Source organism: Sceloporus occidentalis, unplaced genomic scaffold (assembly GCF_023333645.1).
Source record: "Sceloporus occidentalis isolate IW3139 unplaced genomic scaffold, rSceOcc1.0.p SCAF_16, whole genome shotgun sequence".
NCBI classification, from domain to species: Eukaryota; Metazoa; Chordata; class Lepidosauria; order Squamata; family Phrynosomatidae; genus Sceloporus; species Sceloporus occidentalis.
Window position 1 is genome coordinate 12,664,024 of NW_028316996.1, and position 25,119 is coordinate 12,689,142.

At 38.2% G+C, this 25,119-nt stretch overlaps 1 protein-coding gene across 1 annotated transcript; it reads left to right on the forward strand.

Moving 5' to 3' along the window:
- The first annotated feature begins 7,903 nt into the window (after positions 1 to 7,903).
- Positions 7,904 to 12,235, forward strand: LOC149303045 (centrin-3-like). The gene is made up of 5 exons (XM_089481846.1): positions 7,904 to 7,920; positions 9,324 to 9,459; positions 10,616 to 10,730; positions 11,271 to 11,462; positions 12,192 to 12,235. Exons 1-5 carry the CDS (start codon positions 7,904 to 7,906, stop codon positions 12,233 to 12,235), a joined length of 504 nt encoding a protein of 167 aa, XP_089337972.1.
- The last annotated feature ends 12,884 nt before the right edge of the window (positions 12,236 to 25,119 follow it).

Consider the following 25,119-nt stretch of genomic DNA (forward strand, 5'->3'; position numbering starts at 1 on the left):
TATTTGTCGCGCCATTTGGAACCATACAAAAGAAAAAAAAAATGCTATGCAAACATCAGTTAAACCAAACAAAACACGAAGTGTAAATGTAAGTTGTGTGTAAACTACGTAGGGTTAAATGTAAATTCCCATGTTTGCTTACATTTTTTTCTTCTTATTCCAGTATTTATTTTTAAGTTGAATAAATGTGTATAGCATTGCCTGGCAACAGCCAACCTATGGTTGTTTGAAAAACAACTTCCATCCAGAAGAGATGGTTAGCGGAAAGCCCGTGGATTGTGGCTGCTGCTGGCGTATAGTGTTTGTGTGTGTTCACGCTGTGTGACGGCTCCTGCCCTGCTCCTCTTCTCACCTAACTGCAGTTCATTGAAGTGGGAGATAAATTGCTGCTTTTCTGCTGACTTTAGTATTTGCACATATTCAGTGTGTTACTGAGTAGAACAAGTGACTTTTTTATATGGATTCCTATCCTCTGTTTCTTCATGCTTACAGATATATGTAACAAAATTGATTACATTGTGAAAGACAACCACTTTTCTTGTATTTTGCTATTGTTAAATATCTGTTACATTTTTAAACATTATTATATATATAATTTATTATAATTATTTAAAATGTTGAGCTACAAAAGACAGGTTTGTGTAATATTTCCTTGTGTTTTAGTAGGTCAGCTTTTTGACTCGCCTCTACCATTCCTGAGACATATATTCTACAATATATCCTAAAAGGCAGAACCCAATATTTTTTATTTGGGAGGTTAGCAATTCAAGATTATACTTTTTATATCAAAAACAAACAAAAGTAAAAATAAAGATATAAAATACAAATATATATATAGTATATACTCTATTTAAAAACCCAAACCTTTGATTTGTTCAAATGCATCATTGTGGTTGTACAAAAATATATATCATGTGAGTACGCCAAAAACATTTTTCTAACAGAAGTTGAAATCACCAGCAAACACTCCTCGGTGGTACAATACTTTTAATTCAAAGTCCAAAGCACCATAGTAGTGTTTGCGCTTAGAGCTCCCTAAGTATGATTTAAATACCTTGTTTGGAAGATGTACAAGATGAAAATATAACCTGCCCAATACTCATCAATAGCAGTCATTATATACACCTATAAGTATATTCTACTTACGGGCAGCACAAAAAAAAATGGAGCCCACGAGGAATGCCAAATATGTTTCTATGCATTAAATGACAAAGTATGCTTACATTTGGTGAAATACTAAAGTCAATTAATTGACCACCTGTGTTCATGGTAAATGCTGTGTTCTGAGCTTTTACAAAGGGCCAAGGCCAGTACTTTAAAAGTTCAACTAAAATCTCACATTAATTCCCTGCAAAGTGAATGCAACCATGAGTCAAGTCACAAACATTTATCACCTTAAAATATTCGTGTTTTTTTTTTGTTTGTTTTGTTTTTTATTTCGCCGAAATCTTTCAGCCTTGGCGTCTGGAACCATGTTGGCTCTAGGCTAAGATGAGGCATTTGCAGGTTTAATGAAAGATCCCATGTTTTATCCTTTATAACATTAAAATTCACATTGAAGGACTACTTCATTCATCTTTAAGTAAAAATTATACCTACAGTGGCAAGAAAAAGTAGATCTCATCTACAACTGAACCCTTGGATTTAATAACTTGTCGAACCTTCTTTGGCAGCAATAACCTCAAACAAACGCTTCCGGTAGCTGCGGATAAGACCTGCTGAACAACGTTTAGGCGCCCACATCTAGGGAGAGTAGCCACAGTACTAAATTGTGTCCATTTATAAACAATTTATCTAAGCGTGGACTGATGAATATGTAAACTTGTTCAGATTACTTTGTAACCCTTTCCAGCTTTATGAAAATCAACATTCTGGGATGTTTGGTTTTTTTGTGAGCCGTGGTTCACATGAGTAGATGCTTCTTGCAAATAGCAAACTCAAAATGTTTTCTTATTTCAAAGTAGCTGTAAAACACATCTCCAGTCCTGTTTCATTGATTGGACTTCAGATTTGGTCTCCAATTAGGTATTGTTGAAGTGATTAGCCTAAGGGTTCACATACTTTTTCCAAGCTAAACAACATGCTTTAGCACCCCAGTAGATGGGAGCAGTAGCAGCCTGTTCTACATCACTTGTGCAGGAGGCACATTAGAAAATAATTTTGGTTACTTGACTGTCCCTTTAATTTACAAGTGAGCTATGAAATCAAAGCATTTTTGTTGTGCTACTAAAATTGTTTAACCACTACTACTTAGACTGTTAAGTTCTACTGGACAGGATGTATTCATACCTATTGTACCTCAAAATGTATGTAGACAAATGTACTTTGTAACTTATTGAAACTCCCTTTTTATTTTACTGTGGACTGTTAGTGCTTAATGTATGAAAGTATCCATACACTACTTAGCCAAGTTACAGCTAAACTTAAGAAACAACAAATTTGATGTCCGATAACGACTGTTCTGCCAGCTCCTGCATGTGGTAGAACCAATAACTTTACATGTAGACCTCAGACCCTTTAGTTTTAAACAACTTCTTGTCTTGGCACTTCTTCCCTTGGGAATGATCCGTTTCAGGCATATGTAATCTACACTTATTATAGGCCACAGTTCTGATCATTCCCAGTAAACATAGCCGCTGATTATTAAGATCCTAATTCAATTAATATATATATATATATATATATATATATATATATATATATATATATATAAATATATAAAGAAAAACAAATATGTTATTAACTTATCATCATGTCACCAAATGTGGCCATAGTTGTTGGCCTGTCATTAACCTGAACAGCATATTAGTTGTGAAGTACTGTAATATGGCCATTGGCAATGTTTTATATAAAGTATTTAAAACAGAATATATTTGTATATACCATATACATTAAAATAAGTTTGTTGTGTTTAAGATTTTTCCATGAGCCAATTCTGTAAAACAGAAACTGACTTAAGAATGTATTTTGTACAGAGGCAAAGACGAAAGTTGCATTGTCACATGCACTGATTTTTATCTTTGTGCTGCTTACGTGTTTTGCCACAACGTACATGACAATAAATTTAATTTGCTTTTATCCCATCTATGAATGTTTTTCTGTTTATATGCGTAGGAATACTCCAAAGATGTATTAGTAGAAAAAAAGTCACGTTGAGTCCAATCATGCAGAGTATGTTTGGAATGCTTCGATTATGTTTTTCTACACATTTTTTAGTGTAACAAGGTCAACATTGGAACACTTCTGCACAAACCTTTTAACCCTTTCGCGACCTTTGCCGGTTCAGGACCCTCATGACAAGAAGGTCACTAAATGACCTTTGACGGTCCTGAACCGTCAAAAAATTAAATAAGCTTAGAAAGTGATCAACGATCACTTTCTTCGCTTAAACGGCGTTACTGTAATGCCTCGATGTCGAGGCATTCAGTAACGCCGAGATCGGCATCGGGGGCCATGTCTGGCCCCTCCCCGGGGCGTCAACAGCCGCCATACATTGTATGGCGGCGGACGCCCGTTTTAAAAGCGTTTATCGCCTCCTAAACTTAAATGGTGTCGCTGGAATGCCTCGATCAGGAGGCATCCAGCGACACCAAACACTTACCTTTGGATGGGCTGTGACTGCTCCGGAGAGCGGTCACAGCCGCAGCTGCCAGTGATCTTCGCCATCAGCAAGATGGCGGCGGCCCGGGAAAAAAAACAATAAAGAAGAAAGAGTTCGCTAGACGGTCTCCAGACCCTCTAGAGAACTCTGGCTCCACTTGCAGGTTGAATACAGGTACTGCATTCAACCAAGCAAGTCAATGGAACCCAGCTTTCTAATCACTATGTGATTAGTAAAATATTCAAAAATAAAAATAAAAAATGTGCTAACATTTAAAAATAATTATGCAGTGATGTCACTTGATGAACCATCCAGTACCAGCAAAATGTATAAAAAAAATATTAAAAAATAAAATAAAGTTTATTATTTTGAGCAAGTGCTAAAATTTCTCAAAAATCTCAACAAAGAGTTAAAATAAAAGCACTTCAAATACCCAAGGGGTGTCTAATATATAAAAAAAAATGGCTGATGGGGTAAATTGGAGTGGCCGAGCTCAAAGATAGGGCATAGGTACAGACTGACCAAAATGGAGAAAAAAAGCACACTTCCCAAATGTGGCATTTTAAATCTCAAACAACACGACAAACCCATGCGTGTGGGGTATCACTGCACTCAGGAGATGTTCCTGAACACACATTGGCGTGTTGTTTGACAGTGACATATACCAGAACCTGTATATCTATAACTAAAGTACAATTTGTGTGAAAAAAAAAAATTACTATTACAAAGTTTGACAAAGTGTAGTTCTATAATTGGTGCATGATAGGGGTTAAAATAACAGCATTTGGAATGCCCTGGGGTGTCTAGTTTTCAAAAATATATGGTTTGAATGGGTTAAATTGAGTTAACCCGCTTCAAAGATATTCCAAAGAGGAGATGGAGGCAGAATGACCAAATGACCACCTGGATTACGCATGCCCCAAAAGTAGCCTTTTACCAGCCAAACAATCTGACAAACCCATACATGTGGGGTATCACTGTACTCAGGAGATGTTCCTGAACACATATTGGGGGGTTGTTTGACAGTGACATATACCAGGACCTGTATATCTATAACTAAAGTACAATTTGTGTGGGGGAAAAAAAATAAAAAAATTACTATTACAAAGTTTGACAAAGTGTAGTTCTATAATTGGTGCATGGAAAGGGTTAAAATAACAGCATTTGGAATACCCTGGGTTGTCTAGTTTTCAAAAATATATGGTTTGAATGGGTTAAAATGAGTTAACCGGCTTCAAAGATATTCCAAAGAGGAGATGGAGGCAGACTGACCAGATTTGTTAAAAAAGATTTGGAAATAATAAAACACTGCTTGTACTTATTGCCCTATAACTTACAAAAAACAGCAAAAAAAACTAAGAAACATTGGGTATTTCTAAACTCAGGACAAGTAGTAGAATCTAGTTAGCTAGTTTTTTTACTTGCTTTTTTAGGTGAGTAAAAGATTTTTCAAATAAGTCATAAAATTTGTTTTTTTTTTCAATTTTTCACCATGTTTTTTTTATTTTTTTTATAGTAAATAAGATGATACAATCAAAATAATGGTATCTGAAGAAAGCCCATCTTGTCCTGAAAAAAACAATATATAACTTATGTGGGTACACTAAATGGGTGAGGAGAAAATTACAGCTGAACACAAGCACCACAAAAGTGTCAAAACAGCCTCGGTCCCACAGGGTACAAAACGAAAAATGAGCCCGGTCCTTAAGGGGTTAAAGTGACACACTTTACCCATGCAATATATTTTTTGGACCACAGAGCCCACACAGTCTGACACTTATGGAAAGAAGTGATCGACCAACAGTGGCACTCCTTCTACATGCACCAGGATGATTAAAAAAAATGCAACATATGTTTCTAGTAAGTAAATATTTTTTTTTTCTGGGGGTTGGGATGCCACCTGGTGTTCACAAACATCCCTGCAATTTAATTGTTGAGGTAAAGCTTGCACATTGACCTAGGGCCTTACCGCGAAAGCTTATATAAATTAGCTGACGGCAAGACTTCAGAATAACTATTTAGTAGTGCGTAAATTCATAATAAATACCCTATGTTTAGGAACTTGCTTATTATGGGAGCTATTAACGTCTAATACATCCTGTTTCTTCCTACCATTTGCTGTAGTCCCCAGTGGTCCTGGGGTGGGATTACAGTTATTAGTTACTAGCAAACTTCACATTAGTGTCCCCTTGCAGTGGGTGTGACCTCAGCGGTGAGAGAATGGTGTTATGACATGACATCACGACATGAGGGAGCACTAAAACAGTGGACATGATGTAATGAATGTTTAGCAACTGGCTTATCTGTGAGCCTATTTCTATAGGCAGCTGTCATAGCTGAGTGATGTCCATGCATACGCTCCCTGTTAACTGTCAAATTGATTTTTTTCAAAATAGGACAAGATTTTAAAATGACACGTTCCGTCATACAAGTAGGGTTGGATTTTATATTGTTCCCTGCTGTGTGGATGAGAAAAATGGGTAACAGGAATCATTTGGGTACTTGTCACACATTGTAAATAAAGAACAGAGCCAAGGTTGTGTCATGTGGGATTTCTTGGAGTTTTAATAACATCGAACAGGGTGAACGTTGATGAGTATATCTTGTAAATGTCTAAGCAGGAATAATCATGAAAAAATGTAGGTAAAGAATTATCACAGCTAATGATGTTCCAGTTGGACCTGATAATTTGGTAGATAGCCTTATAAGTTGTATGTAATTTTATAGGGAACAAGAACCTAGTGTCAGTTTTTTTTATATTGGCACTCATCCAAGCTTTGTGGAGAACTTTAGTAAATACAAAATCTTTGATACATCTGTATTTGTACTTCACCCTAGTGTTGTCTCAGATCTGTAATACCTGTAAAACTTGAGAAAAAGATTGCTTAAGAACTGATAAATGGCAGCTCATGGTGTGTGAGATAGTAATTACCATTGGTAGATTTAACTAAAAGGTATAGCCTGGTGTGCCATGCTTCTTAAACACGGACATCCAAAAAAGAACTCACACGTGTAATCACTTGATCTAATTGGATCTGATCTAACTCGGAGCCACACCAGAACAAAAAATTATCAATCATACAAAAATAGGCAATGATAAACATGCCATACGGTTGTATGTTTGGACACATGCATACATAGCGTGGCATAGTGGCCCCATGGAAGTGCCTAAAGTTTGTAAAAAAAATAAAATAAAAAATTGCAACACTTTAGCAATAAAGTTAATTGCAAAATACCCAACACAAAATGAATGTGCAGTCCATTAGAGGTGGGATAATCCAAATATATATTTTAAAGCTTTGATGCCTCATGAGGTATAATGAACAACCAGAATGAGGAATCCGCACACTCCAAGAGAACCCAGGTGCTTAACTGTGCCAGGAAGGGCCAGTTCCCCAGTAAATCCAATTGATAAATAAAGGCTCCAGGCACTCGAGTTCCAACGTCAGGCAGATTTACTGAGACAAAGAACAATTTTTCGACCTCACAAGGTCTTTTTCTAATTATTTTTCACAAGAAACCCAAATAAATACTTACATTGTTGCCAAAAATTAAAGACGTTTTGCATTTTATTATTTTATTGTCAACATGACAAAATGCTTGGTTTAAGATAGAAATAATACATACTTTTATGATTTTTTTGAATGCAATAATTTGTATTCATTATAGCATACATACCAAGGTATTTAAAAAAACGTCTAACGTCTAAACTCTGAGGGACTGAAATATTACTGAAACTCAGGAATGACCCTAAAACTAAATAAATAAGGTAAAAACAGGTGTTCTTGTTAAAAAAAAAAAGTAACTTTCCAAAGTCTCTGCAAGACATTTCAGCAACCAGTTAGGATGTCAGCGTACCACCAGGGAAATCAGTGGCTAGCGTCACATGCAGGACAACACTGTGACTGGAGGGAGAGGACCATCCAGAGAAGGTGCGCAAAAGGTACGACATTAAGAACAGCTGGAATTCACCAATAGCGACACACTACATTGCCGCTCTTTTTGTTTATATACACGCTCCATACATATTAGCCCCTCCTGCTGAGGGCACGCCCCTCCAGCGTAACCTTCCAGAGGATGGATACAAAGAAGACATTCTCTCCTGCCGTGACGTCGAAAGGCTTACTCTTCCAATCAGAGTGTGCGACTGCCTTCAAGCCGGTCTCGTTGCTAAGGGGCGTGGTCGTGAACTTAACCAATCGCCTGAGCGCTTGGTTGTTTACCAGGCGGGGCTAACTGTATGTGACTTGAATGTTTTCCGTTGTGTGGATTGCGAGGAGTGAGAGCGGCCGGAAGAGCGCGATGAGTTTGGCTGCAAGGTCGGTGTGTGTGTCTGTCTGTCTGTCGGTCGGTAGCCTTCGGGGTCACTTGTATGTCACAGTAATACAGTCGCATGTCTTGTGTGAGCTGCTTAGGCCTTGATCTGCTTATGGTGTGCGATCGTGGCATATGTCTAGCGCATAGGTTGGGGATCTGCTGGTTTACTGTTGTAATAGAAGGTGGATCACCTCAGCCAGGCTTGATCGTACTGATGGACTGTTTTCTAGACTGCCACCAGCAGCTGGTGGCCACGGTTGCCCAGGCACAATAAAAGCATCCCGCATACAGCAGATTCCCGGCCTAAAGGCACGACAACAGTCTGGGTTTAAGCTTCCCCCGATTGGAGCAGAATGGGATAAAGGAATGAGTCCGGTAGCACCCGACCTGATGACATGATGGGGAAACCCTATTGCAGTTAGCTGTTTATTTCTGTGTGTTGACCTGTCGCTCTCTTTCTGTCTGCTTAGAGTTCTGCTATCACTCCCCCTTTTTGTAGGATTTTACGGACTTTCTCTTCTGATGTCTCTTACTACAAGTTTAGGATCTGTTCAGTTAAGACTGCTGGCTAGAGAGTAGTTATTCCTGGTATCTGTTCTGTATCCAGGGCAGCCGTTTACCTATGCCGTGCATGTTTAACCCCTTAAGGACAGGTGCTTGTGTTCAGCTGTAGTTTTCTCCTCACCCATTTAGTGTACCCACACATGTTATATCATCTTATTTACTATAAAAAAAATAATAAACATGGTGAAAATTTGAAAAAAAAAACACCTTTTATGACTTTTCTTTGAAAAATCTTTCTCACCTACAAAAGGAAGTAAAAAAAGTAGCTAAAGAGATTCTACTATTTGTCCTGAGTTTAGAAATACCCAATGTTTTTATGGTTTTTTTTTTTTGCTGTTATTGGGCAATAAGTACAAGTACCGTTTTATGATTTCCAGATGTGGTCATTCTGCCTCCATCTCCTCTTTGGAACATCTTTGTGGGGACAAATGTTAACCCCTGCAATGCCACGAATGTGTCATACACAATTGTGGCATTGAAGGGGTTAACGCTGCACTGTCGCTCTCATGGAGCGATCAGGCAGCAGGGGAGGGTTGCGGCTGGCCTCCACTGGTAGTATGACCACTTTTTTAAACTTTACAAAGATATTGCTCTTTAGAAATAACACCATATATCCCTTAAAATATCTTCAGCGGATATGATATTCCCCTCTGTCCCCCCTGATATGCCACTCTGCTCCCTAGATATGCCAATCCCCCAGACTTACCAATGCACCCCCAGACTCCCTGGTGTCTAGCAGGGCCTGCCAGGGGGCGTCTGTGCGATGTGCAACGCAAATTGCATGTTTACAATATTGGATGAATATTCAGTGATTAGAACTAACCGGTTATCTTTCTTGCAGGACTGAATTGGCTGTTGACAAATTAAAAAAGAAGAAACGAAAAGAGTTGACCGAGGAACAGAAACAAGAAATCAAAGATGCTTTTGAGTTATTTGATACAGACAAAGATAAAGCCATAGATTATCATGAACTTAAGGTAAAGTGTCTGGATATTATTGCAGGGCTGGGTCAGTTTTCAATAGTATATTGGTCTTCTTTGTGAAGAAATTGAGGTTTCCCTTTCCAGCTGCTTCCTCTACACATCTAATGGGACCTCCCATGTCAGTGACTGCTATTAGAACAATCAGCTTGGGATACAGCGCCTGATTGTGTCTATTTTTGTCTCTCCAGCGACATTGTCTACTGTGTAAGAAGGTTCGATATATCATGGAATGAAAAACAAATTACTCTGGTGTTTTCATTGTGTTCACAATAAATATTCACATGCGGTAAAAGCGATATACACCCGTTTTCTAAGAATGTCCTAATCTCATGTCCATGGTTGAAATAGATGGATAACTTAAAAAAAAAACTAATTTCACTACCTTGGATTTATATGGACATAACTATTGCGACTTCATAAATACTGTTGTATTAACTTCTTGCCAAAAATCAGTCATCCATTCATTCTTCGAGCTACAGTGGATTGCTGTGATCGCTACTGCTCTTGAATGGTTGCCAAATGTGAATGAGTGCTGATCAAGTAAGCTAAATATGAAATAATAGCAATAAAAGTCACTTTAACCCTGGAGTTTATGATGGCGTTCCAACCGCGCTTGCCAGCGCATATACTGGAAAAGAAATCCAAAGCCTCTTCACTCAAGGCGGAAAACCCACCTGCAGTAGAAATAAATGGATGCCGCGGTAGTAAATAATTTGCACTGCTTAACCTCAAGACATCAGAAAAGGGGATGAAAACAGAAAATACCTTACATGTTTCGTATCCACAGACACTTAATCATAGGCTGCTGGAGTGGGGTAGCAGACTCCACGCACATATCCACATATAGCCCGATTTATATACTGTATCTATATTATGTTCAGGGATTGATCTGATGAATATTGTTTAGCTATATGAAAGCCCAATTTGTCCGAGCACGCTCGATTCAATCCAAATATTTTTTTTGAGCCGATATGAATACATATTTTCATTAGGGCAAAATATATATTCATATGTTTTGGGATATAGCTTGTAATTGGTGGTAAAATAGCATGTGGCGTAAGGGGACTAGTGCAACAGCTGTGGCATTGAATAAAAGTTTTGGGGAAGTATGTGTTCTTTTTAAGTATTTTTTTTTTTCTTTCTCACGCAGGTAGCAATGAGAGCCCTGGGATTTGATGTTAAAAAAGCCGACGTCTTAAAGATACTAAAAGATTATGATGGTGACACAACAGGCAAAATTTCATTTGACGATTTTAATGAAGTTGGTAAGTGCCCTTTCATTGGGGTCTCCTCCATCAGCAGGAGCTAGCATCGCTGCTGTCATCTGAAGCAACAGGGATCAAAGTGAAAAGAGGGAGAAACAATGTTTCCACCTCTTCATGATTTACATTATTTATTTATTTATTTATTTTAAAGTCAGACCTCAATGAGATCTCCAATAAAAAAAAGTGTAAAAAAAAAATAGTATGCAGGTATTCTACTCTACTTTTAATTAAAACTGCATATATATTTTTTTTTACTGGTTTTCGCCCTATCTGTCCTTGATCAAGCAAAAAAGCTCCTGTCACTTAGTCACAAAGGAATTAATGGACGATCTTCATTCACTTGGGTAGTTTAAAAAAATATACACCCTGTCCCGGAGAGCAACTGAGTTGTCATTGCATTAATCTAATGTCTAATAATGTTATTTTACAATATGGCATAGAAATGTATTGTGAAATAAATATTTGGTACTAACAAATTACATATTTTAGGAAATAGGTTGACCCACATGCTCAAACCTTAATATTTTATTTTCTGTTTAGTTACTGACTTAATACTAGACCGTGATCCACAAGAAGAGATGCTGAAGGCCTTTAAATTATTTGATGATGATGATTCAGGAAAGATAAGTTTGAGGAATCTACGCCGAGTTGCACGAGAGCTTGGAGAAAACATGACTGACGAAGAACTTCGGGCCATGATTGAAGAATTCGATAAAGATGGTGATGGTGAAAGTAAGTTCAGTGGGATACTTTTTGTGTAGGGTGCTTCGAGGGTGAACTCGCTGAGTTATTACTTTAGGAGCAGTTGAATGCAATGTTTTATTATGATTCATCCACAATATCCCCCAATGTTATATAGTGGAAGCTACAGTGGAACATTTATGAGAAAATTCTACTTTTCATATGGTTCCAGGATTAGACTTCCAGCAGAAGAGGTACAGGAAGTCAAGGAAGATTGCTATGTGTTAAAGTGTTAATAAGGGAAAAAGTAATTAAAAAAGGGTTGATTAGTTGGACTTGTAAGTCTTTCTGCGATCACTATGTGTGTATCGCGATGGATTTGCTTTTAAATTCTTGACAAAGGGTGGCCATACCAAGTATTTAGCTTGTGTGTGTGTGTGTGTGTGTGTGTGTGTGTATGTGTGTGTATATATATATATATATATATATATAAGTCCAAAATTAACAATTGCACTTCCAATAACCACTTTTTCTGCCCGGTGCCAAGTAGCTGTAACAGCAAATCATACAATATCCAAAAATAGTTACCGGCACTCCAGGGACTTCTTTAAATAACTACTCGAGAAACTCCAGTTTTCCAATCAACATTTCAGTCTATTTATTGTAGACTTTCATCAGGACTATATATATATATATATATATATATATATATTATTAGAATAATCATAGTTTTAAAGAGTCACTTTAATCAATTTTTTTTTTTTGTTCTTTCTACTTTAGTAAATCAAGAAGAGTTTATTTCCATAATGACCGGAGACGTTTAGCAGTTTACAAGCTGGATGTGCCCAAGGTTTTTGCATGTTGAAATTCACCAACAGGAATACTAGTGATGTTTGCCAGAATGTTGTTTTTTGCCGTTAAGGACCAGCATTTAATACTATTTAAATACGTTTAGAATTTTGTAGCATATGATGTTAAATTCTAATATTTCTCAACATTTTGAGTATGCTTTTTATTTGTAAAATAGTTTTTTATGAAGTTTTTGAAAATAAATACTTTTGAAATCTATCTTTGTGCTGTGCTTAACTTTTAAAACCGGGGTACATGTACAGCTCAGCCCTCCTAGCTGGAAGAACATGCCAGCGGTGGGCCTTCATAATGAATAAATGTGAGGTAGCTGAAACCTACATCTTTCCCGCAAACCCTCCTTTTAGTGAATAAACCCCACTGTGATCTGAAAGCTCAAATACCAAATTTTCCATAAACGTTGCCCGTCTTGCTGAATTAAATATCCCTCACTGAACTACTGGAGTGCTGAGCGACTTTATTTGTGATATTTTGGGGTGCTGGTGGAGCCCAGTTCAAGCACCAGAAATAGTGGAGTGCTGTTCTGCTATTTATACATTCATCTATAGTAATGTCTTTGTCATGACGTGTTATCTGGTATCTCACCACTTGTATTTATTGCACAATAGCAAAATCGATACTAGGGTTCTTTTGAAAGTAGTCCATCCCAATATAAAAATAATCACTTGTCATACAGAAAACTTACATAAAAAGCAAATCCATTAGGGCCAAGCAAATGCTGTAGATCCGGTGGTGCTGCCTGCAAATAAAAGGGAAATTAAATAAACCGTGCTTCTGAAAGAACATCACTATGTCACCTAAGAGCATGACATCATTTGACGCAAACATTTGCTTTACTGGTAACCTAAATAAAAAAAAAAAAGGGGGGGGCATAACTACCCTTTATTGATGTTGTCATTCTCAGCGTTTTGGCAGTGGTATAACGGCAGACTGCTCAGGAAAGACTCTCTAGATCATGGCCATCCAACCTGCGGCCCTCCAGCTGCTGCAGGACTACATCTCCCATAATGCTCTTTCAGCTAAGGGGCTGGCAGAGGAGGATGGGAGATGTAGTACTGCAGCAGCTGGAGGGCCACAGGTTGGACGCCCCTGCTCTAGATGTAGGCACAGAAATATAAAGATATAACAATAGACACAGAAATGGTCTACAGCAAAACGTTGCACAGAGGAAAATGCTGGACACGATAAAACACAGTTTGCTGTGGGTTGGGGAGTTGTTTTTTTTGATCATTATAATTGATTTACTGTCACGCGTACTAATTTAATTTCCATTGTAGAGAGTTTTGCTAAGTACTGAGGATGCTGGGATTTGTCTCACGCTGCTTAATTGAGCTTATTCAAAGACAAGATATGCATTATACACATGGCAGACATTTACAGAACACAGCCATCAACAGACTAACCAAGCATATACACTTGTGTACGGTCAATAATTAAATGAGTTCATTGGAGTCAATCAATTATGCACTAAAACACAGAACCCACAGCAGTCATAGCACAAAAACGTTTCAGGAGCGCAAAAAAGAGGTATTGTGCTAGCAATGACACCTGAGTATGCTGATATGAGAAAAGTCTAAGGGCTAAGGGGGCCACCAGAGTTTATTTATATAGTGGTAGCAGATTCCGTAGCACTTTAAAATCCAAAGTCGGGTTAAATTTAAGATCACAAATAATAATAAACTGGTACAAAATGAGAAGAGGCCTTGCTCTTGTGAGCTTACAATCTAGTAGGTTGAGGGGAAGTGATATAAGAGAGGACTGCTTGTATGGGGATGGGTTGGTCGAGTCAGGATGAGCTGTAGAGATTGTCAGTATTATGAGGAAAACCATTAACAGACTTATTTAACAAGAACTATTGTCATGAGTAGTTCCAGAACATTGGAAGTTGGCAAATGCAGTATCACTTCAAAAACCAAAAGGTAGGGAAGACTTAGCCAACTACAGATGTTTAAGACATGTCAGTAATTGAGAAATCAATTGAAACTGCTGAAGGAAATTATGTCAATTAAAGAGGAAATATGGGCAATAGGCCAAGAGAGGCTAGTTCTGGGCTTACTCAAACCAATATGTTTGAAAGTTTGTATAATGATGCTCGAGCGATCAGTTCAGGTCTAGCATTACTGGAGCAGGCTGATTCACCTAGCAGCCAGGTGAGCATCCTTTCTAGTACAGAGGGAGACAGAAAGGCTAGACGTTTTTTGTTGACAGGGGATTCCATTATAAGGAAGGTAGGTAGGGTAATCTGCGCCAAAACCTTGATTGCCAAACCACTTGCTGTCTCTCAGGTGCTCTGGTTCAGCATGTCGTGGACCAGCTGTACAGATTATTGGCAGAGGGTAGTGATGATCCAGCTGTCAATACACATTTGTTCTAATGAGTACCGTATTTGCTCGATTATAAGATGACCCTGATTATAAGACGACCCCCCAAAATCTAAATATTAATTTAGGAAAAAAACAAAAAGCCTGAATATAAGACTACCCTATAGAAAAAAAAGTTTTACTAGTAAATATTAATGCATGTAAACAATTTTTTCATATCTAATAAAAGCTATGATTGAGAAAAATATATATTTTTTTTATTTCTTTTTATTTGCCAACCTGCCCCCCCAGTTATGCACATCTGCCCCCCAGGGTTGCCACTCTGCCCCCAGAAATGCCTTATACCCCCTATCTGCCACTCTGCCCCATGATGTGCCTTTTAACCCTCTATATGCCAGAGTGGCATATAGGGGGTTAAAAGGCATATCATGGGGCAGAGTGGCATATAGGGGGTTAAAAGGCATTTCTGGAGGTATATATATATAACTGCTAACAGCAATCACACTCCTATCAACCCAAGGCAGCCAGTACATGATGGAACCTGGGGATGATATGAGTGTGAGTACAGCCTCCCTATGACATGCTACCACCACCACCCACCTTACACATCCATGCTATGACACACTCATTCACAAACATTTAAATACTCATTCATGCCATTAATCACACATACTTCACACATTAATCACAACAACCCTCCCCCACCCCCTTACCTGAACTGCAGATCTCTCACTCGAAGACTTCTGCAGGGGCCGGCTGTGCGAGCAACTTCTCTGGCCCCGCCCCCAGAGGAAGGAGGGGGGAGGCAGAGTTATGTGACACTCTGCTAGCTTCCTGTTCTCCTGCTGCTAGAAGAAGAGACGCTGCTCGCGACCAAAGCACCGGTAAGCAGCCTGGCAACCTGATCGAGGTCTGATTAGAAGACGACCTCGATTATAAGACGAGGGATATTTTTCAGAGCATTTGCTCTGAAAAAAACCTTGTCTTATAATCGAGCAAATACGGTAATTCAATGGCAAGTAGGGGGTCCTTTAAAACAGTTTTCAGGGCACTACTGGCAAACTTAAGTGCAAGGACCCCCAAGGTCCTTTTCTGAAATATTACCTGTGCCACATGCTACAAAAGGGAGGTAGTGGGTAGTTACTAAGATTAATCAGCGGCAGGGCTGTAGGAAGGGTGAGGCGAGAGAGGCACTCGCCTCTGGCACAGCTGCGAGGGGGCGCACAGCCGCCCGATCAGCAGCTGCAGCCTCCAGGACTAGTTGGGGAGATCACATCTCCCTAACCAGCTCAACGAGGCCCCGTGGTGAATCACATTGCTGCCAGCAATGTAATTCACCACAAAGCCCCTAAAAATCAGTGATTCTATAGGGGAGGGGGGAAAGGCTGCCTCCCCTTGGCCGGTCTTCAGGGGACTGCCGAGGCAGCTACACGATTGTGCTCTCCCCAACCAGCCCTGCTCATCAGGTGCCCCTGTGGGAAGTGCGCAGCCAGGCACCATCAGCGATGGTCTGGGGAAGAGGTGTCCAATGAGCAGGGCTGGTTGGGGAAATCACAATCCCCCTCTAACCGGCCCAACATTAGGGAGCACGAGGTCTGTCAATTCAGACCTTGGCTTACGTTCTTCCTAATCACTACGCGCCGGCAAATGATGCAGAGCACTGGGCTATGACGTCACCCTGGCACTCTGCATCAATAGCCGGCGTATAGTGATGAGGGAGCACTAAAGCAGAGGCCTTGAGTAACAGACATCACGCTCCCACCCCAGGATGGAAGATAGAAGATGATGGATGATGGAAGATGAGAAAAGTAGGAGATAGGGAGAAAGGGGTGTAAGGGCTGTTTATATGTGTGTGTTTGTAAGCTGGCGTGTGTGTGTGAGCAGTGTGTGTAAGAGCAGTGTAGGTATTTGTGTGTTTGTAAGCTGGTGTGTGTGAGGGCATTGTGTGTGTGAGGGCATTGTGTGTATGGACAGGCTTGTGTAAGGGCAGTCTATGTGTATATATGTGTGTGTTATGGGCACCTGCATAAAGGCAGTGTATATGGGCAGGTGTGTGTAAGAGCAGTGTATGTGTATATACGTGTTAATGGGCAGGTGTGTGTAAAGGAGGTGTGTGTAAGCGTAGTGTATGTGTATATATGTATGTGTTTGTAAGCTAGTGTGTGTATGGGTAGCGTGTGTGTGAGGGCAGTGTAGCTATTTGTATGTTTGTAAGCTGGTGTGTGTGTATATGTGTGTAAGGGCAGTGTATGTGTATATGCATATTAATGGACAGGTGTGTGTGTAAGGGCAGTGTATGTGTATGTGTGTGCTTATGGGCAGTCGACTGTAAGGGCAGTGTATGCGTATATGTGTGTTAATGGGCAGGTGTGTGTAAAGGTAGCGTGTATGCGTGTTTATGCCACGGTTGACCTTTCATTTTAACCCTTTCCTGCCCAGATGCAGCAGCCTCTTTTTAAAACAATACACTTGCCTCATCTCTCGACAGCATAGCTCCAATTACTAAATGTTACCCCTGACAATTGAAACACCAACCGTGGCATACCAAAACCACACAATTTATTCAGAAGTGCTGCCGCACAGCTGAACTTATGTTTGTCACCCCATTCCCTCATTCGGGAGCAAAAGGAGCTAGCTACGGCTCTGATCAGCGGTTGCAAAAGCAGTGCCGGAAGAGAAGGATTTGGATTTTTTAGAGAACCGGGCAAACTTTGCGGTGAGCTACAAACTCTACTGCAGGGATGGGCTGCACATCAATGCTGAGGGAGTTGTACTGGGGGAAAATATGTTTAGAGACTTAGAGAAGATTTTAAACTATGGGATGTAGGGGGTTGAAGATAGAATTAAAGGGGTAGCTAGTGTAGATTTATGGCAGGACTTAGCTTTGGGAATTGTGAAATGATTTGTGTAGATAAGAGAACAACTAAACTACAACAAAGAAAATAAACAAGGACTTGTCGCGACCTTACTAGTTGCTAGCAAATGCAATATCTTAAAAAAATAAAATGGGGGAACTAGAGCTACTGGCAAGTGAAGACCATTATGACCTAATTGAGACCACTGAAACTTGGTTAGACGCTTCTTATGACTGGGCAGTGAATTTAAATGCTTATATACTTTTTAGGAAGGACAGACTAAAAAGGAAAGGTGGAGGGGTATATATTTATGTTAGTCCTTTAGTTAAGGCCTAGTAATAAAGAAATAGTATGCGGTGACAATGGTGGTAATGTTGAAGCATTATCGGTAGAAATTTGCACAGATGTTAAAAGGGGCAGTACATTAATAGTATATGTTACACAATTAGTATTGAGGGCAAAGATCTTTTTTTTCCCAAAATGAAAAAGCTGCATATCTGGGTCACATTTTAATCATGAGAGATTTCAATTACCCAGACATTGACTGCTGGAACAAATACTGCAGTTAAGCATAAGGAAGCAACTTTTTGAATCTGTCAAATGACCGCTTCATGTCAAATAGTGGAGTCACTAAGTAAAAAGCACAAAACTAAGATAGAGCCTGTGAGGGAACAGTGATGACACTGGAGATTAGTGCACAGAAGCTACTTATTGCCCCCATAACATGCAGAAAAAAGCATAAAAACATTGGGTATTTCTAAACTCAGGACTCAGGAGTAGAATCTATTTAGCAGTTTTTTTTCATTACTTTGATAGATGAGTAAAATATTTTTCAAGTAAAAGTCAGAAAAAGACATTTTTCCCCTCAAATTTTTTACCATGTTTTATACTTTATGATATGATACCATTATTTAAAGAAAGCCCTTCTTGTCCTGAGAAAAAACAATATATAACTTGTGTGGGTCCAATAAACAGGAAAGAAGAAAATTACAGCTAAACACAGAAATGTTAAAACCATTGTCATGAAGGGTAAAAAAAATAAAATCAGCCATTGTCATGAAGGGGTTAAATACATTTATAGGCTTGGGTAAGAACTACAAAACAAACAAGTTTAAACCAATGTGGCATAATAGAGCAGTCAGTCTGGAAATAAGGAAAAAGAGAATTGCATTTAAAGCATATAAATCAAAGAGATCAGCAGCATCATTTATTTTTAAATGTACACACAAAAATTGCAAAAGGGCAATCAAATTGGCTAAAGTAGATAATCACAAAAGGAAAGAATTGTAGTATAAAATCATGGGGGGGGGGTTTCTCCACAGTTAACACAAATTGATATTTAGACAGCTAATAGAATTGAGCCCAAAGTGAGATCCATCTCTTTGAGGATATAGGATCCTGTGTGGATGTGTAATCCTTTCTTGTAATCTCCCGACAGGCCACAAGATGGCAATCTTCTCACATTAATAGGTGTCTAGAACATGATGATGAAAATATTCAAAATAATCAGTATATGGTATGTAACTACAAGAAGATTCTGAATTCTTGTCTTTTTTCACTGGAACAGTAAAAAAAAGGTTTCTCAAAAGCCTCTCTGTTGTTTTTATGCCATAAAACCTATTTAGGAAACAGTTCTTTGGTTAACATGATGGCAAACTCAATGCTAAATTTTCCACTTTTGTAACTTAAAAAGCAATTACTTGAAGGAATGGTCATGTCTTCATGTTATTTGAGCTTCAAAGCTGATGTCCCTGCAGCTCGCCACATTGCTTGGAGAGTCTTTCGATGAACAATAACCAGTTCATTGCAGCCGAGTTCCATCCTGAAGCTTCTAGGGGAGAGCGAGTGCTTGTTCCTGGTGCCTCATTAACAACATCTCATGGGCAAGCACACAATGCCATATGGTGCCCTCTAAAGCAGTCATTTTTCATAACTGTCCCTTATAACGGCATCAGATTTGTCACAATGTTATTCCCGTGGGTTCCAATAATTACTTAATTTAGTCATATGACGGAAAAATAAGTTGAAAGGCATTATTTAAATTTTATAAATTTTAATGATGGTTTTATGTGTTTAAAAAATATGGCAAACGGGAGCTGCTTTATTTTATTATCTTAACACGCAAGATCACCAAATTAACGTTAGTCTAGGGCTAATAACACTATTATAATCTAGAATACCTTGCTCAAATTAACAAATTTTTGCACTTCATAGACTAAAACAAAAAAAAGAAAGTTCAGTCAGTTTTCCATCTTATTACTGGGCGTTACATTGCAATACATTCGCCAATATGTGACGAATGAAATGAAGGAAAGTATGCAGGAGGAAAAATTTATGCCAGGAGAAATTAATGTGATCTTTCTTTTGAAATATGCTAAACTACAAATGAAATTGTAATAACAGGTCACTTGAGGATAAGACTGTTCGGTTTCTTTCTCCAGGGATCTGTCATGTCACAAGGAGCACATATTTTCTAAAATCATTTCTCTACAGACTTCACTGGTTTGTAAATTTCCAAAAACAATTCCATGTAACATGAATATAATTATACCGAAATAATTTCAGACAAGTACATTTTATTTAAGGTTGACAAACTTAGCTGTTTAATTTTAAGTTTAATTTAGTTTACAACAACTTAGTTTTTTTATTTATTGCATGCATGTGTTGGGCCCAAGCCAAAGGAAACAGGGAGGCAAGGGAGAGGAAAACTTTCAGCTTTAGGTTTGCCCCAAAAAGTCTCTCATCACATCAAGTCAACAGGCCGGTGGCACCGTGTCCCCCCTTTTTTTGTTGTTCTTTACATATACTGTGCCCTATGTCCTGTCTTTTAGGGTTTTTTCATTCTTTTGAGCCCCAAATCAAATTTGTCCCCAGGTTATGTCATTGCCATGCCTGAGAACTCTCTGGGTTTCTGACCATGGGTGAAGGGGAAATACTCTGTGTCACTGACATGAGGACTTGTGGGGTATGAAGATAGAGGGGGAAGATTGTAGTGCAATATAGGGTGAGGATCTCCCTGAATGGCTAACAATGCCATTACCTTGTGTCTTCTGGTTAGCCTGTTCGATGCCCCATTGGTCCAAACAGTCTGTGCTATGATATAAGGAATCGCTGGAATTGGCTCCATGTCTTTGTCACTGATGAGTCTAGTATTGAGTCTATTCAATGCCCTCTACTTTATAATATCAAGGTTAACCCAGGGTGTAGTCCAGCTGTAAGAGAAGGATCTGCCCTATTTGTCTTATTTTATGCTCTTCCAGAGTTGAAGCAAGAAAAGACGGCACATGGCGTTCCAAGCAGTCATTTGCAGTTTTTCTTGGAGTCCCACGCACACAGTTACACACAAAATAGTCTCTCAACAAAGTTGGTGTATTGGGCACTCGTTTCCAGTCCTTGGATGGGTGATTATACATGACTGTGTGTTTTCCTCCATTTTGGAGGAGTAGATTAAGTTAAAAAAAACAAAAACTTAACTCCTAGCCAACAGTACTGTGGCTGGGCCATGTGCTGTAGCAGGGGAAGAGTGTAGTTGCGTAGAACCAGGACTTTTTCCTCAGTTGGTAAGGTTTCTGAGGCTCCAATGTCCAAAATATTGTTTTACTCCTAGCCTAGATTCTCAGGACTGTGCCATCTCTGCCAAACCACACCTTAAACTTCTTGAAGAAGTTTGTAGCTATGGTGAGTCATAACAAAGCTATGATAGCCATCTTTAACGAGTAAGGTGAGAATACTTATCTAGAGGCAGCATTTAAAGATCTACCATGGAGCAAAAACAGATTTTATATATGTGTCTATATATAATGTGTGTATCTATCTACTGCCAAATGCAATGTTTAGTATTGGCAAAGGAAAAGTCTACCACCTCCTGCCTCCATTGTATCCAGTAATTAGGATTTGTGCAAGACATAAGGAGGCTATGCTGACCTCATAACTGCATTAGATCAAAACTGCTAAATTAAACATGATTGCACTGTTTGCCATTATGTTACCCATCGCAGTCGCTAAATATAGAAGAAACCTGCTTTCAGTAGTCTTTCCTTTAAACAAAACCACAACTGATGCAGTTGGCGTTACATATAAAAGGTGATTCTGGTGCAAAGTTTGAAATGAGGTCATACCACCGTAGTAACCAACTGAATGGTCCAATCAGCAGAAACATTCAATTGGTTGTTTCAAGTGATCATACCACCTTGCTCCAAAACTACTATCCATATTTCACAAACGCCACACCAATAGCCTATATGTGTTGTGCATAGAAAATATTACTTAAAAGTAATGATGGTAGATGCAGAGAATAACTCTAGAGTGGAGGTTGCAGTAGCAGAATTCATTTAACAATCACATCAAATTGTCATAAAAAAGTTAAGCTAAGAAGTATAAGTATAATATAGGGCACAGATCCTAATTAATGTGAAGTATAAACTGAATGAAAACAACTAAATTAAGGAAACTGAGGTCAATTAACAAATTGGTTGAAAGGAAGTGAGACAGTAAGAGATGTTTTCATGGATGAGGATGGGTTAATTGCAGTAAGGGCACTATGGAGAACCTGCAGATGAGCATGGCAGAATATTTTTTTGGCATGCTGGTTGAGGGTGTCGGGAGAGAAGGTTGTACAGTTTGTTTTTAAAAAAAAAAAAATTTTCTAGGAAGCTTTGGAAATTGCAGTAAGAGGGAGAAAGACTTGATGGAATGATGAAGGAAAATCCAGAGAAGTGAGAAGAGATAATAACAGAAAAAGAGAGTTGCCAGCCATGGGAGGAACAAAGAGGACTTTTGGAGTGTATTTGCATTGAAAGTAGAAATAAAGGGGTACGGAATTTAACAGCTTTAAAAGTCAGGAGTTTTAATTTATTCTAGAGGGTACAGGGAGCCAATGGTGTGATTGGCACAGTGGAGCAGGAGATGAAGAGTAGTAGGATTAGAAAATTAGAATAGCAGCAGTGTTAGGATAGATTGGAGAGGGGGAGACCAGTTAATATGTAGTTACAATAATCCAGAAGGGATATCACAAGTGAATGGATTAGTATTTTGGTAGTTTCTTGTATGAGGAAAGGACAGATTGGGGAATGTTTCCACCACAGATCCACCACCTCCAAAGGTGTTCACACACAGATGCCCACAGCAACCATAAATCTTCCAAGAACAGAGGATTTCTAACCCTCCCATATGTTTCATGTTCCAGTCATATCTGAGAATGGATTCTGGAGATGGGCTTGGGAGTAATTATTTCTAAGGACTTAAAGGGTTGTATAGTTAGAAGCATTAGCAGCAAAAAGACAGAGATGACTGAGCTGAAGACTTTAGCATCTACACCAACCCATAAAAAGATTGCCCCCATGGCAGTCCCACAGTTCTGGAGAAAAAATCAGAAAACATCTCCAGCCAACCTTGTGTGGCATGCAAGAATATAAAGAGACCACAATGAATATGCATATAGGAGTAAATGTTTTATTAGTCAATTTTGCTTATTTGTTTTTATAAATGATCTTAAGTATGAATAAATTAGAAAAATACTGTAAAATACTATAAAAAAAAAATTCTGTTAGATAACAAGCAAATGATAATATAATTATACTAAAATCATTGCAGTTAATAGTAGGTAATAGAAAAATTGTATATTAATTTGTTACAAATTACCGTCAAACCTTCCATGCTAATAGTATGAAACAAATTTTATTCACATAGATGTGTGGGATGTTAACGAGCAGGAACAAGTGAAACCAGTTTTTTTTTTTCATTTTTTCTTTGCTGTAATGTTCAAAGAAATAAATAGATTTGAAATTCCATGTTGTTGTTGTGGTCAACAGTAAGTAAATATAGAACTGTAAGATTATTTTTAGTGTGTGTTTTGTGGCTTTATATCAATAGCTGTAAATATATACTGGAAAACTGTGCAAATTATATTTAGAAAGGGAAATTACAAGAGTGCATGATGTATAATTTAAGTTGCATCATAGAACGGAAGGCATTTTCAGATACATTCAGAAACCTGACAATACAATTATATTTTTAGATACCAGCATGTGCAACAAGAAACACAATGCAATTGCACTTCCTTTGATACTCATATATTTCACTTGGCAAAACAAAAGTCTATCAAAACATATTTTCTGGTACTTTCCATCAGAAGACGATGAGACACGGTATCCAAAAATTAGGTACCACAACGTTTTGTCATTAAAAGAAATAGAATATTGATTCATGAAAAAACATTGTAGTACCTAACTTTTGGGTAGAGTATCTCCAGCAAAAACAGCTTTGAATAAGTTGAATAAATCATATTTGACTTTAATTTGCATTCAATCTGTTTGGCTGTAGGTAATAGTGAGCATATAGTGAGGATAATTTTATACTGCTTAATGGGAATAAAATATATTTATATATATATATATATATATATACCATTACATAAGTTATGGTGGGTAAAAGGTGATGGAAACCCTTCCACTTAAAAAGGGATCCATGTATAAAGTGGATATAGAGGCTAAGGTGATAATTGTTAACCTTATTTGCATGCGCCTACCCAGAATCCCTTGTGGTTGTGAAAGCGCCATGAGATTTCTGAGGGGAAAACAAGCCTTCTGGCTTGTCTGGTGTCTGTAGATGAGTGTTTAATAATACTTTTACTATATATATATATATATATATATATATATATATAGCATTAAATGTATATTGTGTAAGTGAAATTGCCAGCAAATGTATATATAACATTACACTTACCTGAATTGTCCCCAGAGGGATTCCATTCCAGTTTATCTATTCAGACACAGAATGCTGTGTAGGAGATAATGGTTGCTCTGCCACAAGGTGTTACCAATATCAGCTTCAATTAATTTATTGTTTCAACTAAATATCTCCAAAACAATATGTATTGTTAAACAGTGCACATTGAATACTTTATTTTAATATTTCAAAGATTTCAGATTGTTTTGCAATTGAATTGTTCGCGTTATTGGTCACATTAAAGGTGGAAAAAGTTCTGACATGATTTATGTTTGTCTCATTCTTTAACATCACAAGAACCTGCCATTTTAACAGGGGTGTGTAGACTTTTTTTTATCCACTGTATGTATTGTGTTTATTTTAATAAAATCAGTTCGGAATTAGTGTGGTGATAGTAATTTTAATGTTTTCAGGGAGAGCAATACATTGGAATACATTTTATAATTTTAAAAGCATATCATCTATCATTACATAAAAGTTGCCAATAGGTAAACTTTTGAATCTGAATTCAATAGCTTTTAAAAAGCCATTAAGAAAACAATTGTCTGTCTTCATGATCAATGCATTTGTCACAAGGGAATTAAGTGAGTGACGAGTGGGACTTTGTATTTACCCTACCTCAGTCTTCACACGTTTTTCATCTTCCCATGAGTGTGGCAAACCCGAGCAATCAATTAATAGCTAAAGTACGAGCACTTGGAAGCCATGTAATGGGCCCATTCATGTGGAAATACAATGATTCCACATCCACTCTTACGTTTATTGTGCTCGGTGAAAGTTTTTTCTCATGAGGACCAAATGCTAAAAAATGACTCAAGTGACTCTCTTTTAAGAAACACAGCTTGATGATGCAACATGGGACACCACATTTTAAACCATATCTATAAAAAATATTTGGAGCTCTCCTCTGTATTTATCAGTTGCTATGGTGACATA

Coding starts and splice junctions, on each gene's coding strand:
- LOC149303045 (XM_089481846.1), top strand. Junction 9,460..10,615: donor TAGATTATCATGAACTTAAG/GTAAAGTGTCTG, acceptor TTTCTCACGCAG/GTAGCAATGAGAGCCCTGGG. Junction 11,463..12,191: donor TAAAGATGGTGATGGTGAAA/GTAAGTTCAGTG, acceptor TTTCTACTTTAG/TAAATCAAGAAGAGTTTATT.